At 37.8% G+C, this 20269-nt stretch overlaps 1 protein-coding gene and 2 long non-coding RNA genes across 13 annotated transcripts in view; 2 read left to right on the forward strand and 1 right to left on the reverse strand.

The window, feature by feature from the left end:
* Positions 1 to 11226, forward strand: part of STK39 (serine/threonine kinase 39) — an 85219-nt gene extending 73993 nt beyond the window's left edge. For all 7 annotated transcript variants that reach the window (XM_086896793.1, XM_086896797.1, XM_086896792.1 and 4 more), the window contains 2 exons: positions 5654 to 5718; positions 9739 to 11226. In XM_086896793.1, coding sequence (XP_086752919.1) covers positions 5654 to 5718; positions 9739 to 9813 — 140 coding nt within the window. In that variant the 3' untranslated portion in view covers positions 9814 to 11226. The remainder of the gene's footprint in view (positions 1 to 5653; positions 5719 to 9738) is intronic.
* LOC111932127 (uncharacterized) lies at positions 149 to 11914 on the reverse strand. Its single transcript, XR_002865936.2, has 3 exons — positions 11873 to 11914; positions 10728 to 10801; positions 149 to 234 (listed from the first exon to the last, which is right to left on the reverse strand). It is a non-coding gene; the product is annotated as an uncharacterized LOC111932127 (long non-coding RNA).
* LOC111932129 (uncharacterized) overlaps positions 11491 to 20269 on the forward strand; it is a 291751-nt gene continuing 282972 nt past the window's right edge. For 4 of the 5 annotated variants that reach the window (XR_015288965.1, XR_015288966.1, XR_002865941.2 and 1 more), the window contains exon 1: positions 11496 to 11607. This is a non-coding gene — a long non-coding RNA (uncharacterized LOC111932129). Of the gene's footprint in view, positions 11608 to 20269 lie in introns of all 5 variants that reach the window. The other variant, XR_015288964.1, reaches the window with a different exon arrangement.

Here is a 20269-nt window from a genome sequence, read left to right on the forward strand (position 1 = left end):
GCCTTCTGAAGAAAGTGAACAGCACTTCATTTATTGTTGTAAACAACAAAAAGCCTCTTGTCCTAACTGGTGCTAATATTTGAAGAGAGCTTTTGCTCCAAGGCATGATTTGAAGTATACTCTATTTACCTGAGGTTACTGCTGGCAAAGATTTTTCCATCACCGCTTAATTTTTTCTTGTTCATGTTTCTTCTGACTTTTATAGGTGCATGGCCATAACATATTGAGAAAACACTGCAAAATAAAGTTGAGTACAGAATATTCAGGTCTTGTAGAAACAGTGAATTCCCAACAGGATTTTAATTATTAATTAATGCTGCTTGTGGGCAAGCTTATCTATGAATTCCACAAGTACTATATCCAAAGCATGTCTTCAGAGTATTTCAAAGAGAAATGGCTTTGTCAATAGCAACTGCAGTATGCTTAACTTAGAGGTAAGGTGTAAAGAGACATATATTTTACAGTACTCTTAACTTTTCCAAATAATTTAAGTATCAGTGGAGAATAAACTCCTGCCCCTCTAGAAAGTCCTAGTGTGAAACTCCTTTTCACTTTAGGGAGAGTGTTACTGTATTACATTGACTTTGTTCACCAACTTGCAATACAAGAATGGTTGGGACTGTGGGGTGTGGAAAAGTGGTGAGAATGTGATGGTTATTTTCCTTATTATTGTTTGAAGATGTGATTGGTTTAATTTAGAAACTTTAGTCTCGTTTTTTGTATTTAAACCAAATTAGAACTTAGCATGTGAACTGTACCAGGAGGGTTAGTGAGCCTTGGCCTAGCAAATAATTTTCCTGAATGAAAAGACCCTAAATCCACTATCTGGGGGAGATTTTCATCAATACAGTTAATTGTTCTGCTTAAAAATAATTGTGTTTTTTTTACTTGCCTGAAGTGACCAGTAATTCTGAATAGGGCTGGACAGTAACAGCAACTGCTTGTAAGTGAAAGCATTCTTTACTGTCATGTGTGTATGACTGGCATTAATGTTTTTGGTGCCTTGGTAGAAATTTGCATACCAAGTGGTCCAAACAGTGTAGGTTTAGTAATAATCCTAAATTTTTAGAAATATAATTTTAGAAGTAGTAAGTCAGCTGCTGCAAATGATAGCTTAGTTTAATTGCATTTAAAGTAGGATGAGTATTCAGCTGTAGAGTATGTTGTATTTCTAATTCTGAGGATGTCTTCACTGTATGGGATCCCCAAACCCTCTGGAGAAATAACTGGGACTGCAGGCATTCAGGAAGGAATTTCACCTGCTTGGATGGCTCCTACTGCCTCTGCTGCAGGCTTTGTTTCCAGTGGAAGTTACCTAAACTAGGGATGCCATGTGTTGGAGTCTGGAATACAGAGTGTGTGCCCTTGTTTCTGATATTTAGTTATAAGATCCAGAAAAAACATTGAATTTCATATAATATGAAATTCATGAGCATGTTTTCATGGTAATACATGAAAACAAATGTTAAAAAGTTAGATAGAAAAAGCTAAAACTGTAAGTGTGTAGATTAGAAAGTTTTTTTAAATCACTGGGTGAAAAAGTTAGTTTAGAGAACAGGAGACAAGATGGAGGATTTAGGGTGTTGTCCCTTGTCCCTTCTTCTTTCTTCTTCATGTTCTTCTCCTAGAGGTTTTTGGATAATAGTAGGTGATTGGACAGAAAATGCCGCAGTGCATCACAGAGGTGACGGGTCATTGGGTCATTAAGGAAAATAATATACGTGTCTATTGTTAATTGGGTAAAAATAGGTATAAAGATAAAAGAACTGCATAGTTCAGGGCCATTTTGTGCATCAGACACGAAGCGTGCCACAAGGCCTTGTTTGTACCATCAGAAGAAAGAAATGTACCAGATTGCAAAGATTAACCTTGTGTAACCAGCCTGGAGAGACCTGTTGAGTTTTGTGATGACCTGTTAATAAACACGAGAAACAAAATTCTAATGAGCTCGGGAGTTTTCTTCGAATCATAAGAACTGAGATAAGCAGGACTTCTCACGAGGGAGGATCCCAAAAGAATTCAGTCCAAAGGAGGCTGAGAAATCAAAGAATAAACAGAAAAATACAGAAGAGATGTAGCAGAAACAGAGAAACAGAAAAGGATTTTTTAGAGAAAAGTTACACCATGAACACCTGCAGTTTATGGGTTATGTTCTTCTTAGTTGACTTCATCAGGCTCCAAAGGATTTCAGTTACCACTTGAACCCAGATCTTAAACATTTTAGGTACAGAGGGACACATCCAAAGCTATGTATTTACTGAGGTCCTAGGAGGTTTGGCTTGCATTAAGTTGCATAAGAAGTTTCTTGCATAAGAAAAGAGTAATGATTGTCTCATCCCTAAAGCTAATGAACTCTAAAATAGAGTTTCCTGAAATACTGACTTTAGGTATTCAGATTCAGACAGTTGCCTCTAATTTTTGCCCTTGTGGTGTAAATAAGGGCAAGACCTAGCAAAACAAAAGCAAGGAGTTAGAAAAATGAAAAAGATACCAGCAGGATGATATGGTTTTGCTAGGGAAGTATGTGCAAATACTTGGCTCTTAGTTGATGATAATTACATATGCTTTCAGATATTGCAGAAAGAGTAGGCTTTTGGGAGGATTTGCATTTGCAGTGGATTGATTGACTGTGATTAATGACATTATTTTCGCTAAATGATTTCTATTGCCTCTCTGTTAAGGCCAGAAAATGTAAAACACAGTACTAAAGTCAGAGGTGAAATACTAGTTGTGCTTGAAAATGCTGAATATTTACAATTAAAATTGAAAAGATCTCTCCATAGGAAACTGCAGGTATGACTATTCTAAATGTAAACTTGTATTCTAAAATTATGGACTCTTTATAGGTATGCTTTCTCATGTTCAAGCATAGCCTGAAAATATATGACATTTCTCCCTCAAATCCTCCTAATTGTCTATTTGATTAAATATGTCCTACTCTGGTTATGGTCCATCAGAAAAACAAAAATAACATGTAATTAATATGTAAAAGTTTCTGACTTCAGTTTATATTAAAAGTAAAGACAAATGAATAAATAAAACTGTGTCCCTGGAGCCTTTTACTGAACACTCTTCTCAGCTTTCTTTAGGTATGATAACCATCTAAAATACCACTCATTTCTGATACAGTGTTTAAGTTACAACAACAATAACAAAGTAATTAACATCAACTATTTACGTATATTGAAAATCTAATTTTGATATTTTTACTTGGAATTATTTAATCTGTTCCCTGATAGAGAATCAATCAGCAGCAGGAAGGGTTAGAGTTTTTAAAGACTTTGTTACTACCTGTGACATCCTTGATGCTGCTTACCCGACTGTGTGCTAGTTCATTAAAACACTTGCTGATTGTGGCTGCTGTTTGCAAATGCAGTAATAATACCTTTGCCAGTAACTGCCAGGGCAGCTGGAAGGTTTTGCTCCTGGGAGAATAGCCCAGCAGCATGCTGACTTGCCTTAGCTGTTCCACAGCTGATCAACATTAAATGAAAGGCTGCCCCTCCTAAAGACATGCATGCACTTGAAGCTCTTATTTTTGTAACATTTTATTTCGGTGAAGTTACAGATCTTTGGATTTAGGACCTAATGCCTATCTGCTTTTGTAGCACTGTCTTCATTTCAATGAAGGTGAATCATTCATCTTCATTCTAGGTGGAGAATTTTTAATGTTTTGTTTTTCTGGTTTTTTTTTGTTTAAGATATGCTTTACAGAGATTTGGATAAACTAGAGCTGCCCTTGAGTGCATGATCGTATTTTATAAATTTTTAAGACATGAAAAATTGAAGCTATTCTCTCCTGGCTTCAGGAGATATGAGGCTTAATGTTCCTAAGATTCTAAATATTAGTTGTAATGAAAAGCATTGTATGTATTTGCATGTATTTTATCAGGTAGGAGGTATTGCAATAAAATCAACTTAAAGATTGTGGAAGTGAATTGCGTGACTAAAATAAAAACTGTTTAGAATTACTAGAATAAAGAAGTTTATGAATAATGAAGCTTTAAAAACGAAAAGACTTCCTATTGTCATGCTTGTAGTTGAGTTAATTTAACTGCGAAGGTTAATTCTTTTCTTTACAAAAAGTGTTCTCTAGAAAATATTCCTTATGCTTGCTTTTAAGTTTTTAGTTTCAAACACACTTTCATCTACAGTTAAATTTATTACAAGTATACAAACAATCTTTGATGCCATTTTAATTGTATAAATAAAATGAGACCCACAGAAAATTGATTTGCATTTAACAGTGGTAGATTGGCCAAATTGTTTACTTCTCTAAATTCACTAGACACTGTACTTCCCCTGTGAGGTGAATTTCTGTTATTACAGAGTGGATCATTAATGATCAGGCACAGTGGGAGTGAAAGCGTTGTCATCACAATGTTAGAAGATGGAGGAAGCAGAAATCTAACTTTGTAGCAGTAGGACATGGAATGTGCAAATGTTTGGTGTGTATCTTTCACCATATGAATTATGTGGAAAGAGTTATTTATGGGCAGCATCTACTTTCTTGCTTCTCTGCTTTATGGTACTTACCTAGACAGTGTACTAAGAAATGTCTGCTACTTAATACCTGTTCATTTCCTTTATGTGATCTTGTTTAAACAGCTCTGCCAGGTGTGAAATATTTATCTCATGCTCATATCCTGTTGATGACATTTGTGCTCATACATCAGTCTTGAACAAAGGCCCTTAATGATCTGGTCTGATTTAGTTCAGGATCTGTGACTGTGTAAAGTTGGGCAGCCAGCTTAGTAAATATACAAAGCTGAAAACACACATTGAGTTATTTTTTGGTCAAGATTAATGTAGCAATATCGTTAAAACAGACCAATTAAAAATGTAGCTCAGGTATTTTGATAGAAAAAGTGTTTATTAATTTCCTGCATTCTCCTCTGTTTTCAAAGAGTAAATTGTTTCCTTCTTGGTATTTTTGTTACAGCATACAGCTTCCTTTTCTGGACACTCAAGCTCTGTTCATCCAGTCAAAGTGTTTATTACTGTTACTTGACAAATCTAGCTCATGTTTTCTAAAAGAGTAGTTTGAAGATCAGATCTTTTTATGTCATTCTCATATTTTACTTTTTTTGCTTTGGTTTGCTTTCTTTTTTTTTTTTCCTGCTAGTGAGCTGTAACATATCATCTAGAGTCTGTGTTAATGCCAGCCCAAGGGAGAAAAACACATGCATAAAACCTGTTAGAGGGGACAGTGAGCTCAGTGTTCTGCCAGAAGCTGATGCTGATAGTGACCCTGGCTATAGCAGAAACATGATATAAATCATGCCAGCCATCAGTTTATCCTTGGCTGTGTGATTCTTCCATCCTCCTTGCATTTGCATTTGGGTGATTGCTAACTGTTTATGGAATAGACTAAACTGAAAATTAGTAGGGGTTTTTTTTCCGTTATTTGATTTTCAGGCACATTGTTTCCCTGAATCAGTTCACATAGCCACAAAATATCAGTGACCAAGAAAGGAAGTAGAATTTATGGCAGCCCACTGCCCTCTGAAACAACAGCTGGAGAGTGATTAAATGATTCAAGTGGTAATTTACAGACATGTATATGTGTAGAATTAAGTAGAAGATTCAACAAAAGGCTTGATGTCAAGTTGAATGCAATTTTCTGTAAATCATATTCTTTTGTCTTTTACAGTTGCTGCTAACTTACAGAAGATAGTAGATGATCCAAAGGCCTTGAAAACATTGACTTTTAAGTTGGTAAGTAAAAGCATCAATGGAAGAAACAAATAAATAACCACAATTTTCACGTAGAATCTGGGTTCTATATCAGTTACAGCTATTCTGTTGAATATATGTGTTGACAGATAAAGTGACTGAAATTACCATGTTTTAGAGAAAAAGCTTAAACCCTTTTTTGACAGGACAGCTCCATAACTGCATAGGGAAGGAGGTTCAGTCACATGAGTTGTGAGGTAGTCTGAGGTTTAGGTGAGGAGCTGCAGTAAGAAAACCCCCGGGAAGAACTGCAGAAACAAGTAAAGCAGAGAAAACTGTAATAGCTAGGTAAACACTCCTTCACCCCCACCACCCTCTACCCTGGCTGAAGTGTCGTCTGCTGATGGACATATTATTCCAATCCCATTTTTTCCAACACCTGCCCCCATTTGTCTTGCATGCAGGTCACCTTCTCCACTGCTTGCTCCTTTGTTCTTTTCCCCTTCTTTCAGTTGACCATCCACACCTGCAAGTTGGTCTTTCTCCTACTGTATTTCATTGCTGTTTCTCCTTCTCCATCTCTTCCTATCTTTTGTATGCATTTCATCAGACCCTGGGTTGGGGCTTAGGACTCATTTCTGTGCTGCATTTTGTACATTGGACCATAGGTCCTTAATTTTGGTCAATTTTCCTCATAGCATTATAGATTTAATTTAATATTAATAAATTTGCATTGCAAAAACTTGAGTCAGAATTGATGTGCTGTGTTTGTTTTTATTTCTTGTTAAAATTAAGTTGAAAAATGCATATACCTGAAGCTATTGAACTATTAGTTATGTAAATACCAGTTAGCTTTCAGCACTTTTTGCTGAGAGTGACTCAGTCATATGAGAGACTAGACTTAATGTCTGTTAGATAAGCAGGGCTCAAGAATCATAGCTTTGTTTATAAAAGCAGATGCTGTAGAGAGCCATTTTTAGACCTAATTGATGATGATGTATTGATTCAGGACTCTTCTTCCCATGTCATTCTCTATACAGATCTAAGGAGTTTTAGCTGACTCATTTGAACTCATTTTTCCTTTACAGTCCAGTAAAATCCCCAGAACTTCCACATTTCTTGTGAGGAGGGGTCGGGCTAGGGGAATAAAGACATTTAACTCAGCTTCCTTTCTTTTTCAGACCCTTGCTATAAATATAGCTTATAAGCTAATACTTCTCTTTTTGCAGCTGATCTGTGCTCTTGCTGTCTAAACATCTGACTTGGCTTTATTGTACAGTAAATGGCATCTCACCAAGAGACTTTAGATAACAGATACTCCAGAGGCTCTGCAGATGCCTGGGTTTCTTGTTCCCACACTTAAAATAGAGGCTTGTGATTCCTAAACATTATATCCTGTAGTATCCAGATTATAGATGTTGAAAACAAATCCACTTGAAAATTTAGGCTGGGGTATTTTTTTCTATTTTTTTGTGATTCAGTTGGATTTATTGCTGGGGTTCACTCAGTGTCACATAGAATTCCAGATTCCAGTGAGTGAATGCTGCTATCATCCTGCTTCTTACCATAATCTTTAATAGATTAATAGACTAATAGATTAATAGATTGTCTAATTAATAGACAATCCAAAATCAATGCCTTTGTCCTTGCTGTAGGTAAGTTCTGCTGGATAGGTAGAAATTCTAGAGGTTAATTTTTAACCTTAGTTTCTTCCTCATACTTTTGACCTAGGTTTCCTGCACTAGTTCCTATTTTCATGAGGAAAAGACCATAACAAGAAATATCCTAGTTTATTTTTCTCCTTGGATTAATTTATGTTCTGCTTCTCCTATTTCTGTATTGTATAGTGGTGTTGCTAAATTAATTGTTTCCTATGAGAACTCTTTTATATCTTTGTATGCACTACTGGGTCTTTGTTACCTCTTACCAAGATCTCCCTTAATTTGACAGCACTTGTATACAACTTGATTAAAACACATTTTGTTGGTGAATATTTAATGGGGATTAAAAGTCTAAATGTAGCTAATCCTATATCCATTCAAAAAATTCAACTGAAAAATATTCCTTAGTCTAGGATTAGTTGCTGGCATTTCTGGACAGGGAATCTGGTTAGTATCTCACTGCTTGAAGTTTGCTAGTATTTTGCTGGTATATAATATTTTGTATTCAAACAGCAAGCATGTTCATCTTTAGGGCAAAAAAGGAACAGTTTATGTTATAACTACTTTTGTGTTTAATTATTACCGAAATAGTAAAGAAAATTTTTAAGGTGAGGTGCCTGGATGGCAGGGGTTGGATTCCCCCTCTTGCATGTTTTTAGACAATGTGTCTTTTCTCTTAAAAATTATGTCATTCCGCAGAACATATATAGTATTAAATATCCCCTAGTTGTCTTGGCTAACACAGATTGAAAACTTCCCTGTAGGATCCAGCTGTCCACACTTTGGGAAGGAGACCGCTTTAATACACAAATAATCTTGGAAACACTAAATTATTGCACAGCATAATTTGCATTTTGTGTAAGGACCTTGCATATGAAAAACGTGGGGAAAAACTCATTAATGACAGACTGTGTTCAGTCTCTACTGAATACTTCAAGGCTGCAGTTTCTGTATAGTATTTGTATTTATGCTAAGCACAAAATCTAAATTAATAGATCCCAGGTGTATTAAATAGACATAATATTTGTTGTTAAGGAAGGCATTTAAAAGTCTATATGCATGTAGATATGTTGTTTAGCATGGCTTTGAGAAGATTGATAGCTAGCTAGAGTGTAGAATGATGTTAGTAGTATTAGCACTTTCTAGCATTAAATTTAGGTGCGAAATTCAAACTCCATTTATTTGGTAAATTCCCAATCCAATCTGAATAGTAACTGAGAGTGATCTCAGACCTCTCTCTAACTTGCTGCTTCTGTGTAATAACAGCTGTGAAATACTGAGGAGAGAACTTCTGTTCTCTATGTCTGCTCGAAGTAAATTTGAAGGAGTAGCCTGATGTAATGCTTCCACAAGTGTCAACACAGTTTTATTTCTGCTCATGAAAATTCAATGGATTGTGTCACGTAGTGCACCTTGTATGTACAATCTGACAGCTCTTTACCTTACAGTGCATGCTCGTGAACCAGTTCTAGTAAATGGCTCAACTGCTGCTAATGCAAAAAAGGGATCAAAAGCAGTTTTATAGGGTGAACCAATTGTTCTGTTGGGGATATTTTGTGATATGCAAAAGAATCTGAAGGCATCTGTCATAAGTAAGTTAGCGTTGCACACTTTTAATCCAATTCTGTTAGTATTTTGACTTATCTACCATGCAGGTTAAAATGTATAAACCCCTTTATTTAAAATGTCTACATATGCAAATTTTGTGTTTAAAAATCAAAACATAAAAATGCTTTGCTTCCAGCATATTTTTTTCTAAAACGGACCTAAAGTAATAGTTTAGTCCTGAGCAAAGTGGTTTTATATTCTAATTTTATATATGAAGAATGAACTGATCGCTTGTGCCAGTTTGATTGTGACAGGCTTTACTGAAGAATATAAACTGTACAGTTTTAAGTACTAGATTGTACTGACAGGACGGAGCTGTCCTTTTACAAATATTTGTATGTACTCTTTGTAGACTGCTTTAATATCTTGTTTAAAAATTCAGCTGTTTGCTATTCCAAACTCACTTTCTGGCTAGACTCATGAGAAATTTGCTGTGTACAGTGGTAAAAAGTGGATTCTATACATGTATATTAGATGCTCTTCATGAGTGAAAACTATTTACTCCCATGAAAAAGCAAATTTGGCTCCAGTCTGTAAAGTTTGGTTTAAAGAATTTGGGTATTTCAGTGTCCATTTTCCAGTATTTTTTTCCATAATTTTTAATATTGACTACAGGAGTTTGCTAAAATTAAGGATGCAATTGGTTGACACTGACAGAGACCACATGATGCAGTCTGAAAGCTTTTCTTCAATCAAGCTGTTTGCTGACTGGGCAATATGGGGAAACTATATCCTGGCTGTCAAATGTTTCTTTGTAGTGTGATATACTAAACATTTCTGTTTGTACTTGCAGGCCTCTGGCTGTGATGGCACTGAGATTCCTGATGAAGTGAAACTGATTGGTTTTGCTCAGTTAAGTGTCAGCTGATGTCTGTCCCTTGACCCCAAGCCGAATTGTGAGATTGCGAAAAAGCCAGCTTAGATGCAAAGGAAAATTAATGCACCACACACTGAGTTCTGCTTCATTATCTAGCAATTCACAAAGTCAGAACAAGCAAAGCCCACAGCTACACTGCTGCTCTTAACGTTCAAAATGCTCCTAAATGTCTCTTAGCAGTTGATTTGGATTCCCCCTAAGTGAAAAGCCTGTGGAAATGCTCTCAGGTGGCTGTATTTATTGGTTACAAAAGGAACTTTCTATCAAGCTTACTTCTTTCATAGACTTTGAGTGATACTATTTTACCTGTACTTGTGGTTGATAATACTGCCTCTGTTCTGTTACATTTAGAAATTAACATACATATAAAAGTTTAGAAATATTAGCCAACTTGAATTCTAGATTTAAAAATGACTGTGAATTTTATTTTTCATATATTTATGCATTACATATTACTAGTAATAAGAAAATGATTTGACTTGATTATGTGCTATTTGCAGTTAATCTCCCACTATTTAAAAAAGTTTCAGGTATGTCTTTGCAGTATTTGGTAACTTCTAGGGTTCTTCTGGAATAATTTGATTTGGCATTAGCAAGTTTTTGTTGGTTGTGTGTCAAAAAAACAGTCCACAAACTGATCATCAAGGGTGTAGGAGGTGCCTTGCAGATATTAATTTATTACGAATGTGCCTGAGGCTGCTTATAATCTCCATTTTCTAGAAGTACCATACATATGGTACAATATATAAAAATATATATAGTTATATGAGCAAGGAGGGTATATACAGTAGCAAAGGTGTTAAATGTATTTTGACTATGCTTTATTGGGGAGTCTACGAGCTAGAGCTACTGTGAACTGTTGTTAAGGTAGAACGCTTACTGTGTCCATCTCTGATCTGACTTACCCTTAATGATAGAAACCGGTTTCATACAGGTGAATAAAAACTTGAAGAATGGAACTGAAGCTTTATTTGAAGTTCTGCAAAATACCAAGGTGGAGAGAAAATAATAGGGCTTTGTGCAATGATAAAGTAAAACTCTGTTACAAAGACAACACTTCGACCCAAGTAGTCCTCTGCTTAACCTGTGACATAGATGTTACGGAGCTAGGGAACCTTAGAAAGACTTCTGCATTTGGAGATGTGTTTCTCAGAGGTTACACTTTAAACTACTTCCTAGTTACTCCTAGATAAGTGGCAGCTCTTTAATGTACTGAAAACGGCAAATATATATTGTTAAGAGAAGTTATTTATAATGTCATAATCGTTGAGGTGTTCTAGAACTATTTGCATACGACTCAATGTAATCCCATCCCATCCCATCCTACTGTTTACATGATGATTATTCCAAGATGACTGCAAAGGTTAAAAAAAATAAAATTAAAATAAAGATGTATTGCACAGATTGATTTGTCTTTTGAATTTCCATGCTCTGGGTGTATTACAGAGTGGTTATCAGAAAAGGCCGCTGCCCTTACTTGGTTTTGGGAGGAGGAGAAGAAATGCTGCTTACGCTCTCGGGGTAGAGGGTTGCTTTCGCTCCTTGCTCTCCAGCGCTTTGCAGAATTCATTTTTAAGGCTCCCAAGAGGTTATTTCAAGAAATCAATGGTTTTCCCGGGGCAGGCCCCGTGTGCTGCTGGCCTGTGTGGGCGGAGAGGGGCAGGGCCCGGGCTGGGGTCGGCGGCCCAGGTGAGGCGCGTTGGGGCCGGCCAGGCCCCCTGGGGCGGGTGGTGCCCGCGGAGCTCTTGGTGGGCGAGACCCGGGCCTGGGCCGGCCAACAGCCGGGTAAGTGAGACTTTCTACAGGGGCCTGGGCCGGTGAGCAGCCGGGTAAGTGAGCTTTTCAACAGGGACCTGTGTCTGGCGAACACAGGTAAGCGAGCCTTTCTGCAGGGGCCCAGGCCCGGTGTCTCTGGCCCCGGCGGGGCTGCGGGCCCTGGGCAGCCTCGGCTGTGCTGTCAGAACGCAGCGCGTCCGTCTGCGGGGCAGGCTGCGAGCCGGCAGCTGGGGATTCACCTTTGTGCCAGAGTGTGAGCAAATAAAACATTTACCTGAAATGTGCACGTACCAGTGCCCCAGGTGATGCCCTGCAGCACTGCGATGGGATTATTTTTATGTATTTTAATTTACTTTTCTCTAAGCATTGCGCCGTTATTGACCGATCCCCCTGCAAAGTAGTTAGAGCTTCTACAGTACTTTCTCAGACGAAGTGAATGTTCCGGGAAGCTTCTTGTTTTTGCCATTCTAGAAAAAGAAGTGGAATATGTATAGAACATATATTTGGATGAAAATCATGTTCTACTTGCTATGCACCTCCCCAGAAGCTGGGAGAAAGTGTTGGGATATGAGTAGCAACTGTCAAAAGTGCTCATCTGCTGTGCTGGTTGGGGCTGCAGGAGGTATCTAAATAAAGAATGTAATGCTTTAATTGAGACAGTCAGCAGTATTGCACCAAGATAAAGTCGTAACAGTTGTTGCTCACTTGTGGTCTGATGCAGAAACATGGTGATGTTTCTGTGGTTCAGTGAGGCAGCAAATTCGTGTGGCACTGTTAACACAAGTGTTGGGTTTTAAAAGTTCTTTCTTGTTTTTACTGCCAAGATATTGTGTATAAATACAAAGTGAACAAAATGCATTTTTAAAAGGTAGAAAGAAAGGGTAATTAAAGCTTTAGTGTGTTAAAATGACATTTATAAATAGTTTATACTCTTAGGATATAAGGGTAAAAAAAGGTGAAAATGTACAGTACGCTGCAGTAGAAAGCAGTGAGCAAGGTACGAGTAGACATAAATGCAAACGTAATAGTGAATTGTTTCTTTATTATCATATACACATCCTTTGCTGAATAATAAGGGAGAAGAGAAAACTAGGAGCTATTAATTGGTTCACATTTACATGAAAAGCATTTAGAAGCTGGGTGAAATTCTTTTATGTGTGACATGACTTGCCCCCCAAAATAGTGGTGGTGCTGGTGTTACTGATTACAGCACCTGTCTTGTTTGAAAGAAAAGGTCTCTAATTAATGAGGTGAAGCAGGAACAGGGGAGCTACCATGTAGCTGTCTCTAAGGCTAGGAAAATAAGGCTTAATTAGATGGTGCCAAAAATATAATCATCTGTATGATGATTACATGCCAGTGCCTGCAGCTGGGCACTCGCAGGCTCTGTAGGCTGATTAATGTCAGTGTCCATGGAGCCAGCCATGCCAGTGTGCTGTGCTTTAGCTTACTGAAAGTAGCTCTGTGGACTGAGATGAAAGTCAGTCAAAACACAGTTCTGCATTTTTTAATTTCAAAGTGTTAAGATGAATATAAACATAGAATTTTGCTTAGCACAGAACCAGGTCTGGAGACTAACTGCATGTGTAAAGGAGTGGGAGAGAAGGGACGTTTCCAGCCTTTTATCTCGTGGGACTCCAGTGTGGGCTTTAGGCCAGGAAAGCTGTTTCCCATCCTGGCAACATATGCTTTTTGTGCCAAGAGAACAGGAGCACATCTCTTCCTTTTGACAAGCGCTGACCTCAGATCTTCCCACCAACATGTACAGAGTTGTGCATTCAAACTGCAATTCAGCTAGCTAGTTGTGATAAGTATTCTTGTTTTCTAGCATATTATCCTATGTACTATCACAGTTTCTTCTATTGCCCTAAACACCATTTGCGAATGGGAGTGGAAGGAGGAGCAGGGAAATAAATCAGGAAACATAATTGAATTTTCTCTTGCTCACATTCTCTCCTGAGATAAAGATGTGTGCCTTTTCACATAGCTTGGTCCAATGTCACATCTCCAATTTTGGGGCTTCCAGAGCAGTCCTATGAAATTTGATTGCGAGGCATCTCTTCAGAATGTTTTTAAACACTGCTATTTCTTTGAGAGGGAATGCTGTGTGCAGCTTGTAAATGGTGTGCCTCCCCTTCATGCTTTTCTTTAATCAGAGATCTGTTTTCCTTTTCACCACCTACCTCTGGGTAATGATGTTGAATGGTGAGATTGGCCTGTGCCTGAAATCAATTAGCTCTGATGAGGGATCTGACACAGACCTAAAACACTGCTAATTGAGTGCATTGAAAATGCTGATTTCTGTTTAGCAGGGAGCAGAGGATGTTGCTGCCCAGTCCCACCTTTCCCTCACAGATTTTATCAAAGCAGCAAGAAAAACCAAAAGAGAGACCTTGTTGATAACAAATAGCAGTTGGTCTATTTTTTCTCTGAATCAATTGTGATAGAACTTTATTCAGTCAATTGTTGTGGGTTTTTCTGCTGCATCACGTGGGCAGCCTTCCCACCCTCTTGCAATGTACTCATGCATGTGCATGCACAAATAATGCTAATTACTTTAAAATGAGAAGTTGGAAAAGCATCAGGAACCTACATCTTTGAGTATGTGCATGAACTGCTAATGAACAGCTAGGTTTACTCCAACCACAAAAACTCTTAACAAAGTCTGGTTTTCTTGTGTTTTATTGCACAGTGGCCCAGCTGATGAAATAATCCAGGCATATTAGTTGAGCATTGTGACATTTGAGTTATTCATTTTCCCTCAATGACTAAGAGTAACATTGCAATGCACATAAAAATGTGGTTTTATAGCTGCTTTATGATTGTTAGATTGATGCTCATCAAGCTGCTTTCATAGTTGTGTTCATCTGAGATGTTGAATCAAACTCAGTAGTTGTGAAGTTGTCTGCTGCTAATAACATGGAGAATATGGGCAATGGTGGCTCAGTGAGCAATTATAGAGACATGGAAAAGTATGTGGTAAGAAGGAGAAATGTAATTTTCCCTGCATAAACCAATAGGGAGGTAATCTTGTCCTTTTTGAGATATGCATATTTTGCCATCTAATTTTCAGGCGTGAATTTGAAAGGCTGTGCTTGTTTATTGTCTCAGTAGAAATCACTTATGCAAGTGGATATGCAGCTATACAAAATAGAATTGGAGTAGATGGAAAGTACATGCCTTTACTAATTTTTTTTCCCTACGGGTACGCTTCTAAAAATTAATAAAAAACAGCTGTGTTTCAAATAGGGAGATTTAATTATTTTATTTATTTATTCTTATGGAAAGAAACCAGATTTTTACCTGGTTCTTTTTCATCCATGTAATCATTCAGATTCATTCAGGAAAGATGGTGCTCAGGAGTAGGGGTGCTGAGGTTTTTTAGATTAACTTTACTTTTTTTTGAGCAAAAAGGCTTTGCAAAAAGGCTTTTTGAGTGGTGTCACTTTTACTCAGTAGACCCCACCAATTTAGCTTTCTTTCCTTTGAGGACAGTTGAGTTATGACATGTCAAAATGTATAGGAATGTGTGGTTATTTGGTAATACAATTGTCTTTTCACCTAAAAAGCAGTGTGTGTAGCTGTCATCAACAGGCAATTATAAGTAATGAAGCAGAAGGACCACAGCCTGTCAAGAGGGTTTGAGCAGGTGGACTTTGTGCTACTTGTGTCCTATAAAAATAAATTAATAGGCAAAAAGACTTAACCTCACAGTAATAAAACTTCTCTGTTCTGGAAGACAGGCTGTATAGTACTAAATTGCTGCTTTAAAGGATAGGCCTGCATTTGTGTCTGCATCTCTGTTTTTGAAAGCTTGGAATTGGTTTTATGAAGCATTCTGGTATTGGGGCGGGGGAAACCCACCAAATTGCTTCTCCCCCCTCCAACCCACCCCTTTACTGTACCTGTGATGGTTTATAATGTAGAGGGCAAGGAAAGCTTTTGAAGACCGTTACCTTCACCTTCTGGTATTTGTATTTGAAAGTTGTTTCGTTCTGGCAAAATCAAAAATCAAATGGTCATCAAACAAGTTTTTCAAAACAAGGAAGGTGTGGGTATCAATGCTTCTTCTTCTCCCAGGCTTCCCTGGGGTTTATCAGTCCTGCTGCCCACTGCTCCCCTCCTGTGCTGGCTGATGGGAGCAGACTCTTGTGCCATGGTGCACCAGCAGCTCCCGGCCTTGCCCAGTCTGCTCCTTGCCCCCCCAGGGAGAGATGAGCTGAGGTCTTTGGCACTGAATGTACCCTCCTGTCACTAGAGGACATGAAATGATTCACATGGACATCTCTGTGTGAGAACAAAAAACAGTGCCTTTATTCTCTGACTCCAGTATTTATAGGTTCTCAACAATGGCTAGGGATTGGATAATTAAGTTAGCACCTTCCCAAGTATACTGGTCATGAGAAACGCCCATCAAAGGACGTTTCTTAGAAGGAAGGTGATAAATTCATGTTTTTTACTTTCATGTGAAAGTAACTAAAACTATGAAAACATTATCAGAAATGTCCAATTTCCAGGGCGACACCCTCCTAGAGGTAAATTTATTATGCCTTTTTTGCAGGACTTTGTACTTAGATAAAAAAATTGATTTTGCAGTTTTCCATGTTGCTTCTGTTGCAGAGATCCTATAGCATAAGCTGAAAGCTGCAGCTTTCTGACAGTGCAGGATTTGTGAAATTAAATAAAACTCCTAGCCACTTTTTCCAGCTCTGTGGAAAGGTTTTTGTGAAGTGTTTGCAGTGAGGAAAAGTGCATTTGTTACCTGGTTGAGGTTGTTAAACCTGAAACTATTGCCATCATCTCATAGAATCAGCTAAGAATCCTGTTGCATTCAGGATCTATTTCTCTCTCTCTTCGCTCTCCTTGTTAGATCACCTCTGATTAAACCAAAGCATTGGAGCATTTACTGTATGTTATGAGAAATAGGAAGAGGGTGGAGAAATCCGCCTTGAATTAGAACAGAGGATCCAGAGGGAAGGACCATTATTGAAACCTCGGCCCTATGAATTAATAATACTTCACAATAGCTTCAGTGGGACTAAAATTTCACTCCCAATCTGTGTCGATTATAAGCACCTCAGTTTACTCTTGGGGCTGTAAAATGGAAAAGGATCCAATCGTGATTAAAGAGTAGGTGTGATTTGAATGGAAGGTGATTACTAAAATATCACTAAAGTCTTCTACCCTGCTTGTGCTGCAAGCTTTTCCTATTTATAATAGCATAGCGGAGCTATCCAAGCAGAAAATTACACCAGCGAGAAAGAGTTTTCTGATTATCTCTGATTAGGTTCAGTGCTAACCTTGTAAATTTGCCTGTCAGATGGGGCACTGCCAAATCACCCATAAACCTGATGTTTTACGAAAGATGGAAAGGGTGAGGAAACTCCTGCACTTTCGTATTGCTTGATACTTTCTTTTTTTTCTCTTTTCCTCTAAAAGGATTTTTGCAAAGATGAATCTAGACTCTTGGATGAGAGCTACTCAGCTAATATTTAGTGTTACATTAATTACTCATTTAAAAGTCCTTTATGTGCATGGATTTAAAAGGCCAGCAAAGGTCCAAATCTCTGAGTTCTGTGCTGTTTGAAGGTAGTGTAGCTTGGATTGGCCTGTGGAAGTCAAAGAAGGGCTGTGTTTAAGCAAATGTGTGAGTGTTACCCTTTCCCCTTTTTTGTCATATTCATATTCTGTTGTCAGCTTAGTTGAGCTTTTTTATAGCCAAATATTTTAATTTTTAGTAAAGTAATCGCAAAAGAAGTCTTACAGTAAGGCTGTATGTATTTAAATCCGGATAGGGGTTGTTGGGGGGGGCTGTTATATTTGCATATGCCCTATAAAATGTTTAGGCAACATAAAGAGTTTATACTAAAAGTAACAGTGCTGAAGTTAATTTACCATTCCTTCCCTTTTCTGGTATAAACGGAAGGCCTAAAAATACCCTTTGGAAGAGTCCTTGTGACATACCAAATTGGTGTCTGAAGACAGCTGTTGGATACAATTACAGTAAAGTGAATCAAACATTCTGTTTCAGTTCAAAGAGTAAACAGGTTTGCTTCCCAGATTAGGGAGTGTTAGATGTGTGTCTTTAGTGTTACAGAAACGCGACAGTGTTTTACTTGTTATGAAATTGGCATTTTGAAGATGCTTGGTACTGTTCTGGTTTAGCGAGGGGTATACTTTGAGATACTGAGACATGCAGATAATATGTTCTCCCAATGATTTGAGGCAGAGTGTGTTTAGCCTAAGTTGAAATTTTGGCTGGTTGATAATTGTAAAGTCTCCTGTTTTATTGAATATGTGAGGTTTTGGTAGGGCTACCGCTGATTAAGTATTCCTTCTTACATCTTTATTTTTATTAATTTCTGCCAAGGCAATGCATAGAATAAATTATTTATACCATATTATTTTGTAACTGTAACTTTTATTTGGTGTTTTTGTGGCTCTGCTTTGTGGAGGTAGCTGAGCTCTTGCAGTGAAGGTGGCCCCAGCAGGACCGATCTCTCGCTGTCCATGGGGTGCTGGTTGCTGTGGATCACGGAGCCTCGTGTACAGAGCGCAGGTGTGATGGGTGTGGATGGACCTCCAGAACATCACCTGGATGCAGTCTTGCTGCTCAGCCTGTGCTCATGATTTATTCAAAGAGGAGAGGAGGAAATTCTGTGGAGCAGAGTGGCAAGTGCAGTGTTGCCAGTAGATACAGGGAATATTGTTACCTCCTAGTTTATATTTAGACTGTAAGTGCCTGAGAGCAAATACCTGGGCTCTGATTCTCTCACCCTGCACTAGCATGTTTCTCTTGTACGTTCCCTTATTTTCACTCAGTAGTTTCAGCACTCACTTTGTAGGGAGGCACATGACTGAAAACCTCAGGGTGAAGACAAAGATCTTGATAAACTATTTAATACATCCTCGAGGTTTATGCATCTTTTTTCTCCTGCTCATGCTTGTTTATATGCTGTCCTTGTTTGCTATTTAGGAAGTACATGGCAGCAATTTCATAAACAAACAAAACTCTACTATCTCACATACAGATTAAATTAGTGGCCTTTGATTTTTCCAAAAATTGCATCAGTAATATAGTCCAGCTCTCCATGGTATTTCTTTTTCTGTCCCAGTTTATAGATACATAAAACTGTTGTGAACCTTGCAGTTCACAAAATAGTTAGTTTTCTTTTTCCTCTGTTCTGAAATGTTATTTTTTTACAAAAACATTTTTGTCTGGGTTCATGCATCCCAGCACTTGACATGAGAGAAGTGTGGGGCATAGGGCCCCTTGTTCTGTTTCCCTAGTCCCACTGTCTAACGAGGTCTCTGGGACCCACAGATGCTGTGTTGTGGTTCATGCAGAGGTGTATGTGCAGACTCTTTTCAGAACTTATAACTACTGTTGCTTGGAAACTGCCCCTTCTAGAAAATAATTTCAGAACTTGCTCCCTTGCTTTACATGATTTAGTCCTTGATAGTCAGCTCTGGAGGCCAAGGTGCAGCTGCATTAAGTGTTGAGCAATTCCTGAATGTTCTGTACAGCAAACTCCCCTGGGTCTGACTTACTCCAACAGTCATTTGTGGGTTTTAAAGCTACCATTGCAACTGTGAAAAAAATCTAGCAAGGCTTTGATATCTGAAGTTATCTTTGGTAAAAACCCAAACCTGCTCTATAGCTGTGAACCTGACTGGTTGTCTCTTACCATATTGAGCTTTTGGTATTTTCTGTGCTGTGCTTTTCTTTCATTGTCACCTCTGAATTTGTGTTTTCTTACCAGAGGTGATTTCTGTTTTTCTGTCAATACACATTAAGCTAATGGAGCATTACTAATGCTTGACAAAATAAATCTGTGGAATTTAGAATTTGTTACTACTTTTAAAGGCATTTGAAAAAACAAACTAAAACCACTTCAATCCTGTACATGCTCAGATCTCAATGAGATCTTTCAAAAGCTTCTTTTGGAGATAAGTATGCTTGCATCTTAACATTAGCTAATATAAATAGGTAACAAATGGTAAAAATTAGGGCTTCTGCTGCTTATCTAACAATGATCACAATCCTTGTCTTATTCACAAAAGAAATCTCTTAACTCTGAAAATATTTTTTTATACTTAAATGCCAATTTATTGCCTTCTGGAGAGGATTTCAGAGCTGATCTTGTAGAACTGACTTTTTGGTACGTCTGAATTTTTGGTAAGTTAACACTAAGATTATTTGTATATTATGTAGGGATATTGACAGGTCATAGATATTGATGTATCTATGACAGGATATGACAATTAGGCACATTGTCTTGTGTGAATAGTGGGCTTTTTTGATCTGGTTTATGAACTGATAAAACAGCCAATAACCGTTTTCTCAAATACTGACTGGCAGGGCTCGGTTTGTTTTCCCATAGATACTACATGTTCAAAGTCCTTTTTAATGGAATCTGTGAACCACTGTGTAGTTTATTGTACCAATTAACACAAGCCAATACCTTTTCAGGTAATTAAATCAGTTTAAAAATGTTGCACAACTCACCCATCTGTTTGAAGTGACAGCTAAATTGCAGTATAATACCATTTAAAAAGTATACTTCCATAACCTGTATTTCTGTGGCAGCACCTGCACTTGTGTGCATGTATATTCCCCTATTAAAAAATGTAATTTTAATTACATGCTGTATATATTCTTTATTCTAGC

Source organism: Cyanistes caeruleus, chromosome 7, assembly GCF_971803275.1.
Source record: "Cyanistes caeruleus chromosome 7, bCyaCae1.hap1.1, whole genome shotgun sequence".
Taxonomy (NCBI): domain Eukaryota; kingdom Metazoa; phylum Chordata; class Aves; order Passeriformes; family Paridae; genus Cyanistes; species Cyanistes caeruleus.